General features: G+C 45.9%; 1 protein-coding gene across 1 annotated transcript; it reads right to left on the bottom strand.

Moving 5' to 3' along the window:
- Nucleotides 1–357: 357 nt before the first annotated feature.
- On the bottom strand, nt 358–8,929 carry LOC141027331 (uncharacterized). The gene is made up of 6 exons (XM_073504333.1): nt 8,795–8,929; nt 4,617–4,632; nt 2,090–2,424; nt 1,783–1,957; nt 1,579–1,609; nt 358–466 (listed from the first exon to the last, which is right to left on the bottom strand). Exons 1-6 carry the CDS (start codon nt 8,927–8,929, stop codon nt 358–360), a joined length of 801 nt encoding a protein of 266 aa, XP_073360434.1.
- Between the last annotated feature and the right edge of the window lie 270 nt (nt 8,930–9,199).

Here is a 9,199-nt window from a genome sequence, read left to right as displayed (position 1 = left end):
AAGCACAAGGGTCCAAGTGTTGTTCTGTTGAAGAGCAGAAAACTCATCCTCCATGGCAGACCGCCACTGTGCATCAGCGAGGGCAAGGCGATAGGACCGCGGCTTAGCATGGAAGGCACGTCGACGAGGGTCATAGTGCACGGTGCCGTCAGTGGTACCAACTTCTAGACAATGTTGCCCCGGAGCCATGTTGTCATGGGATGTGGCGCAGGCGGCCGTTGCGCGATGACATGAGGTGAGGACGACTCTACAAAGACCGGCTCCTGGGCCAGGGTTGCTGAAGGAGTTGCTGAAACAGGAGAGACGTGCTCCTCAGGGGAGGCCACAACAGGCGACCATGAGCTAGGGCTATTAGCCTCAGGCTCGGACGTCGGCGTTGGTGATGCAGGCCCATCTGTATGGTGCATCTAGCGAGACGTCGGGCCCGTAGGCGACGGTGATACGGAGGGTGGCGATGGTGCAGTACCTGCAGGCAAAGCAGAGCTGCATGAGGGGTTAGTGAGCAAGGAAATATCATATCGTCTCATGTGATCATCCACCACAGCCGGCTCAGAGATAGGAAAAATTGATGGAGGAGTGGGAAGAAGTGGTTCGGTCGGTGGTGATTGTGGCGGAGCAGCTGCAAATGGAAACACATGTTCGTCGAACACAACATCGCGTAAGATGTAAATATGACCACTGGTTCGGTCAAGGCACTTATACCCTTTGTGCATGGAACTATATCTGAGAAAACACACTGTCGGGAGCGAAACTCAAGTTTCCTATTGTTGTATGGCTGAAGGTTCAGCCAACAAGCACATCCGAATGCACGGAGAAAAGTATAATCTGGTTGCTCATTCAGAAGACAAGAAATAGGGGTTGAATATTTTAGGACACGTGTGGGCATACGATTGCTAAGATAGCACGCAGTGATAAAAGCCTCAACCCAAAAACGAACAGGAACCGATGAGTGAGCAAGGAGAGCGATGCCTGTTTCAACTATGTGGCGATGTTTGCGCTCGGCGATGCCATTTTGTTGAGAAGTATGTGGGCAAGAGACGCGGTGCATGATTCCTTCCCGAGCAAAATAATGATTGAGATGGCGGTACTTGCCGCCCCAATCAGATTGGACAACTTTGATCTTAGTATCAAGCATGTGTTTGACATGTTTTTGAAAGGTGTAGAATGCTTGTTCCACATTAGACTTGCATTTTAAAAGGTAAATCCAAGTAAAATGACTGAAATCATCCAAAAAACTCACATAGTACTTAAAACCACCAACAGATGTGATGGCTGGACCCCAAATATCCGAGTGAATAAGCTCAAGAGGCGCATGAGTAACATGATTGGAATTATAAAAGGGTAACTGATGTAGCTTCGCTCGTTGGCAAGAATCACACACACTAGACTCAAGAGATGGTGCACAAGCAAATATATTTGATCTAAGTACTAACTCAACGACATTCTTTGCTGGCTGACCTAATCTGCGATGCCAAAGGTCCGGAGAGAGCTTGACACCGGCAAGAGCTCGACGATTATTGGATGAAACTAACGATGGCTGGAGGCTTGGCACCGGGTAAAGACCATTGCAGCATCTACCGCGAACAAGAACCCACTTCATTGCTCAGTCCTTAAGATAAAACACATGAGGATGAAATTCAGCAAAGGCATCATTGTCATAAACCAATCGATAAACAGAGAGAATATGTTTATTAACATTGGGAACATGCAAAATATTGAGGAGATGAATGTGTTTAGATGAGCCAGATATAGATGAATGACCAACATGTGAGATAGACAAACCTGCTCCGTTCGCGACGTGCACCTTGTCCTTCCCACCGTAGCGCTCGTGGATGGCAAGGCGATCAAGATCGCTCGTCAGGTGGCCGGTCGCCCCTGTGTCCGTGTACCAGTCGGTGTCGATGATGTAGGAGCCCGTGTTGGCGGTGTTGCCAGAGCGCTCGCGCTGATCTTCAGGCTGGAACGCATGGTTGAAGCGATTGCGGCAGTGGAGCGCGTCATGGCCAAACTTGCTGCAGACCTAACACTTTAGGTTGCTTCGGCCGCGTCCACCGCGGCCACGTTTGCCGCTGTTGCTGTTGTTGCCGACCTGTCCACCCTGGTTGCCACGGCCAGCATCGCGACCATCAGAATTGCAGGGGGCTACGTTGGCCGAGGAGTGGATCTCGCCGAAGGAGAACTGCTGCTCATGGCGGAGTTCAGCGTTGAGGAGGAGCGCGTAGAAGCTACTGAGGCTGATGTAGTCGTCGCGCGCCGTGACTGACGCGACCAAAGGCTCAAACTCGGGACCTAGTCCGGCGAGTATGCAGCCAAGCACCTCTTCATCATTGAGTGTCTTGCCGATGGACGCCATGGCGTCGGCGAAGCCCCGTATCTTGCGGTAGTACTCCGAGGCGGTGAGGCCTTCTTCTTTAGATTGGAGAGCTGGTAGCAAACGTAAGTGGTTTCACCAACAGCTGGAACCATGAGAATGAACCACACATGATGGAGGAACATCCACTGCAATATGATTTGGTCTTCTCTTGATCACATGGCGAGACTATTTTTGAAAAACAAACTTTAACTTAGGGAAAATGATGCCCAATGTATAATTAGACCAAAGCAATGAAGCACCTAGTGTTGGCCAATAAATATTACAGTACTACTTTTGTGCAGTCCATGAAGTGACTATCCAATCTTTCTGTGTCTCTTTTCAAATGGCACTGCATGCAGTGACTATACTATTATTTTGTCTAGTTCAACCAAAATTGAGGCCACTTTGTTTGTTTGTCAAATATCAAGCAGCTAGTAGACATATACCACACCTTGTATTTTTGGTTTAAACACGTCTCTACTAGTCATTTCCGCTTAGCATCTGTCATGTTTTGCACTGGACAATTTGATATTGTCATGTTTTGCCCTGGACAATTTCATACTGAATTGATTTGCTGGTACAAAGCAGAAATATAGCGCCTATTCTTCATCATACCAAGGATATCCATGTTCGCGTGAGGAAGAGGTGAAATTGATACAACCGTAATTGAGCATCCAATCATTGAATCATGTCCTGCACCTCCAATGTAGGTCCACCCTGCCAATAAATTCACATGCAAACCACTAATATTACTATCTAATGATAGTACAAAAGAGTAGCAAGATAGTAGCAAACCATGTACCTTCGTAATGAACAGCTCATAGTGCCGCCAATTGGATATAACGGTTTGGAAGAAAACATGCTCATAATGTTGAACCATTTGTACTTTTTGTGCAGTTCCACTAAAATCGAGCATCCTTGTTTGCGCAGATAATGAAAGTGTGATTACTATAAAAGTGGCACTAGTTGAAGCATAGAATCACAAATATAAGCATTCCAATATATTAATGGGAAAAGGTAGCAAGACTGTTTCTAACCACATGTTTGAAGGAATAAATAAGGCAACAACGACTGATGCCAGGAAGGCATACATAGTATTTTCTGAAAGATTGAACCATTCCTGGCCTTTCCTCTTCTTTTAAGCATATTTTGTGCAGTTCAACTAAAATAAAATGTCATCACCGCCATGACAATTTAGTGACACTGTACAAAAAGAAACGACTTACCATTACATCATGATGTCAAGTATGTAATCGACAGTCATTTGAGACAAACATGCAGACCTCCTCCGATAACATAATGAACATTAATTTTAACAAAGGTGTGACTAGCTTTACCGGCATAATTTGAGTGAACTCTACACCCTCTGTTCCTTAATATAAGATGTTTTCACAGTTCAATTTAAAGTACCCAAACGTCTAGTATTTAGAAAAACAGGTAGTAGTTTTCTTGAGCACATATCTGGGAAAGTTTGCCACACCTTATATATGTCCATCCGCTAATGCAAGACCATTCAGATAGTAGAAATATACACTAACCCAGTGGCCAATGCAACAGTAGAGTAGTTTTTTACTACGGGGTACAGTACAATGCTTTTACTGAACAGATTTCCATAAGCTAGCACTGGAAGATTTCTATAAGCATTAACAATACAAAATGTAAAGGTAACACGTTTCAACATTGGTATACTAGCTGTGCAACAACATTAAACCAACTACAAAAGTATGATGGTAACTAGCATTATTAACTAATGACAGTATAAAAAAATTGCAAACCATGTACCTTCAAGGTAAATATCATTTCGAACTCGAGGGGACCTCAAAATTTCTATCCCAATCTTGATAATCGATCAAACATAAAAACTTGATCAAAGGATTCAAGAAAACAACCGAAGGAGGAGGTGCCCACTCTTGACCTTTCCTCTTCTCTTCATAATTTTTTGTGCAGTTTAACCAAAATAAAATGACATCAGCGCCTTGGCATTTTGGTGACACTGTACAAAAAATGACTTATCTCATGAAAGTGAGGTATGTAATCTATAATCATTAACAGTGCAAAAATCTGAAGGTAGTAACAAGTTTCATCATTGGTATACTGGTTGTCCAAGAACATTAGAATGCCTTAGCTGAAAAATCTTCAATACATCCATAATCAACAGCTAACCTTAAAATAATCCAGTGACATTAAATGACATTGCTTAAATTTATCGGTGGCATTAGACTGAGTGCGGCATTAGTTAAATGTGGCATAACTTTAGTAGTACCATTGCTTGACTTTACCTGTGGCATTATACTAACAGCAAATAAGTGGCAATAAGAGCATGGGAGGCCCATTCGGACAGTGGGCGCATCAGTACGATGTACCTCCATGGACGCATAGAGTGGTGAGGGAGGGATGGTTGCCCAGAGCAACAAATATCCAGGCAGCATATGTGGATTACGTCCCATTTTTGTTCTCTTTAGCCACCTTTTTCCTATGTGAGGACAACAAACCGATCGACCTGGTCATTCTCTATTGTGTTGTCATGCCTTTCTACCCTTATTCAACCAAGAGACACGAGACTCATTGAGACTCATTCCTTAGCTACGGATTTTCCCCTTTTCAACCTAGATGGGGTTCGATACCTAGTCTCTTCGACAGTGCTATCTCCCTTCCTTTCCTTATTCAACCCAGACATGGATTAGTCTGCATGAAGAAGGGTTTCCTTTAATAATGCAAATTAAGGTTTTCGTCTGCGTGACCAGCAGAGTAGAGGATAGCAAATTGGGGAGAAGGTGGAGTGGAAAAAGATCCACATGCAGCGACGTAGCAGATGGGGCAATAGAAGAAGGGTATGGTTCAAAAAGAGGTAGCATACCTAAGGGTCGGCGGGAAGTGGCTTCGCTCATGGTCGTCGTCCTCCGCACACACTACATCATCGAGCTTGGGGACGGAGGCCATCCCGCGTGGGCGCTAGGTCTGAGAGAACGGCCTTGGCGTTAGTGTGTGACCTCGCTCATCGACGACGAGTGCATCAACGCTGCACGTTCTTTTCTTCCCTGGTGGATGGGATCCTGGTGGATCTGTGACCACCGGTGAGGAATGAGAGAGAGGGGCCACCACCATCTTTTTTAGATCTGGAGAGAGGGTGATAGTGTGAGAAGCAAGTGGGCAGCCTTTAGCAAGCAAGCGCTGAAGCTCCAGCCTATATATCTTTTCTGATACTAGTACTAGAGGTGGAGTAGTGGTAGAGTAGTTTATGTTTTCTCTTCATACAGTACCAATTAGCTGTGCTTCAAAACTGAACAGCACGCTAGTAAAAAAATAAAGTCGAGAAATAATGCGGCACCTCGGGCCAACGCGGCTAGATCGCATTTTGCACGAGAAATGACACACTATGTTTCATTGACATGTGGTCCCGTTCCAACATGTCGGTAAGACGACGATGAATTTTTTAACAGACGTCTATGTAGGCCGGGGCACCTCTTCCTGTACCGTGGCAACCGTCCACCGCCTCTTCACCTTTCCCTCTCGATTTGGAACTGATGTCGCACGCTCTTCCTCCCTCCATTTGCCTTCACCCTTCCTTCTTCCATTGTTTGATCATCTTCTCCATGGAGGGAACAGGCCAGAAACGACCCCGTTATTCTTGCCCCGATCTGAAAGATGACGTGGTAGAGGAACTCATTGATTGGTGCGACGTCATCACCTCGGCTAGCATGTCAGGTTCGTTCAAGACCATTCTTGACTCAACAAATAACATCATTACAAAGAACCCAAGGGTTCAGGAGCGGATTGATCTCCCCTATCTTCTTCGCCATGACCCTGCTCACTGTCACGGGGACGACGGAAGCCTCACCTTATGCAAATGATACGTGTGATGGTAAGATGCCATTGCTTAAGGGTAAGGCCTAGGCAGACACAAATGGAGATTGGGTTGTTTATATTGGGTACAACTGCGAGTGGGAACTTGTGAATGTGTACACTCGTCACCGGGGTCCTCTTCCAAAAATCTCAGTGCCCTAAGGTTGAGCACACAGATGATCTGCGTACGTTCAAATATGATCATGGTGACCGTCGTATATAGAAGATAGCAATTTGTCGAGTTTCCAACTACTCTTGGGATTACACGAACTATCATGTTGTTGCTATCTTCGACAAGCTTGTTGCCGTCCTTACTTCCACACCTCGATGGATATTGCTCAAAAATCAATTGTTGTACACGCATGAGTACTGTGATACAATTCAATACGAGCGTTTTGTGTTTGCTGCCACCACTCGTGGCACTGTTTTTGCATGGAATCCTTATTGTTTCGGTACGTTTGTCTTCCACCGTAATTAGAATTGTTTCATCCACGTGCATGCAAGTTAGTATCCCCGTACTAATTAACCTTCTTGTGTTTCCAAGGTCCTGTGAACATTCCACCACCAATACTTGAAAAAATTTATAACCAAGGGGGAGATAACCATGGTGATCATCACGAGCATGAGGATGAGCAGGACCTACATACTCAGTGGCGCCTGTCAAATTATTCCGATGAATCACCTCTTATTGTATGTATACATGGCACTGCTGATGTTACTAAGGAAGCAGGTGTTGTCTGCCATGGTCGCACTCTCCGGACCTATTCCAACATCCGTTGCAGGGTATTCAAGATGGACACTAGTGTCCTAGCGTCAGCACCTTCTGCCTGGTTCCGTATTGATAATCTTGGAGAAAACTCGCTCTTCCTTGGACAAAACTATCCAATGATGGTGAAATGCGATCCAGCTATTGTTGGCACAATGTTTCTACCATTTATGAGAAGCAACTGTATCTATACCTCGGACATTGCTATGGTTCCTACCCTGGCTATGACAATATGCATCCTGATATACGTCGCGTCAGATTGGATGATGAGTCCTATGTTGGTCTCGATATTGACAATAGTTGGCCCTTCCCAGAGGCTTACTTATGGTTCAAAGCAAGCGTTTCCAATGCCGAGGACTGGTTGAGCTGAAGTTCATTTCATTTCATTGCTTGTTATTTGTTGTGTCATAAAAACATTAGTATTTACTATAATGTTTTGTTGGAAATAATCTATAATCCAACATGTATCCTCGTTCGCGTTGTGTGTTGATGACTTGTTGTATGTAATGAATGGTACATTTGCATATGCATGTGATAAACTCATTTTATGAATGGTTTTCGAGTCACTTAATGGAGTGTGAGTACCGTAGTAGTATAGCCAACATCCGGTTATATGAAGTTGCAACATCACATAGAGCCTACCTAATAGTATGCTAGTACAATAGTTAGTCCTAGTAGTAGTATACCATCAACTAGAGCTAGGTGTCACACGGAGGCCGAGAAATGTGGTGACGGTGTGAGGTGGGCTTGTACGTATGATGTAGGCACAGGGCTTGCCGTGTTTCCTACTCCTTCGGCCTAAATGTGGGGAAGATTTGGTCGAGTTCTTCCTACTTTTGCTGACAGGTGGGACATCCAGCATCCATGTCATGTCATGAAAGAAAATGGAGTGCTAGTTGAAGGCACGTGCTGCGCATCTTGGGTTAAACCGTAAATAAAATCTTAATCTTGAGTAACTCCAGAAGTGGCCACCGAAGATCTTTATTGGATTTGTTTTTCACCACCAACACGTCGAGGTGAAAGATGTGCAGGTTCAATGGGTCGTCTTGCATTTTCACTGACATGTGGGACCGCATGTGAGCAAATAGACGATGGGCACACTCCGCGCGTCTGTTGGCTGGCTAAGAAGAGAGAGAGGAGGGCTAAGCACGACTCCAGGAAATTTTGCGACAATGTGAGTACTAGTGGTGTACCGTACCCCTGGAGAGATAATGTGTTCGCTCTACGTAACCAGCACCTCGATTAATAGTGGGGTGGCATGTGCCATAACTAGCATTCACGTCTAGCAGTACGGCACATGCCACGCACACGAGTCCCATCTGACACCAATTTTCTTGGAGTCTATGCTACATCTATCTCTTCTGCCTCCTGTTTTCTCTAGCTCAGCCATTGCGCGGTGGGCGGGGTGGGGGTTTGCCGATAGTCGGTTTGCTCAACTGCGGTCCCACTTGAAAGTGAAAATGCAACACAGCACAGATTCCTCCTTGGTGTGACCGATAGATAGAAATAACGATTTTCCCGAGAGTAATGAGAAGTTTGGTTCTGGTGCGGTTCATGCATGGTACGTATGAAAATTGTGAAGTTGATGCGAAAGGTAAGATAATTACAATATACTACTACATGGAATTGATGGAAGATAAAGATACATACGGATCCATCAATGACATCCTCACGCCCTAGTGCACCGGGTCACCAACCGACGTTGAGTAAGGAGCAGCGGCGTTGGTGGAGAGCTCAACGTGCTTCTGAACAATGCCATCCAAGGTTGCCCTGCGGTCCAACAAGGCGAGCGTCCTATCGTCCTCCTCTTACACGTAGTAGTCCTTGTGGACGATTTGCTCGTAGGAGCGATGCGCGGCGAGCGCGACCTCGAGGTGGACATTCTCCGGCGTGACAGCGGGCAGACGCAGGGCGACCAGTGCGTCAAAGAGGTTGTCACCATAGAGGTTGTTGAGGGTGGCGGCCATTGCAGAGCCTAGGGCGTGGGTTGGAGCCGTATGTCAAGGTCGTCTGCGAGCTTCTTGATGACGGTGAACTTGTCAAGGAAGCTGACGAGGACCTCGTCGAACAAGGAGACGAAGCTGTCGTCCAAGAGGCCTCTCACCCTGGCGGCTTCAAGCATTACCTGGAGACGTTCCTCGGTGCTGGACCGCATGCCGGCGTTGTCGCCATTCTGGGAACGGGGGTACCCAGACTTGCCTGCCTGTGGCCCATGGCGTGGCTCCATTGACGGCCTG

This window comes from Aegilops tauschii, chromosome 7, assembly GCF_002575655.3.
Source record: "Aegilops tauschii subsp. strangulata cultivar AL8/78 chromosome 7, Aet v6.0, whole genome shotgun sequence".
In the NCBI taxonomy this organism is placed as follows: Eukaryota; Viridiplantae; Streptophyta; class Magnoliopsida; order Poales; family Poaceae; genus Aegilops; species Aegilops tauschii.
Note: the sequence above shows the minus strand (reverse complement) of the source record. Positions and strands in the feature narration are given on the sequence as shown.

Excerpts from the sequence above, each read along its gene's own strand:
- LOC141027331 (XM_073504333.1), bottom strand. The coding sequence starts at position 8,929 with ATGGCCGCCACCCTCAACAACCTCTATGGTGACAACCTCTTTGACGCA. Across the intron at positions 1,958-2,089 it reads GTGGCAACCAGGGTGGACAG|CCTGAAGATCAGCGCGAGCG; the intron begins GTCGGCAACAAC and ends CATGCGTTCCAG. Across the intron at positions 467-1,578 it reads GAAGTGGGTTCTTGTTCGCG|GTACTGCACCATCGCCACCC; the intron begins GTAGATGCTGCA and ends CTTTGCCTGCAG.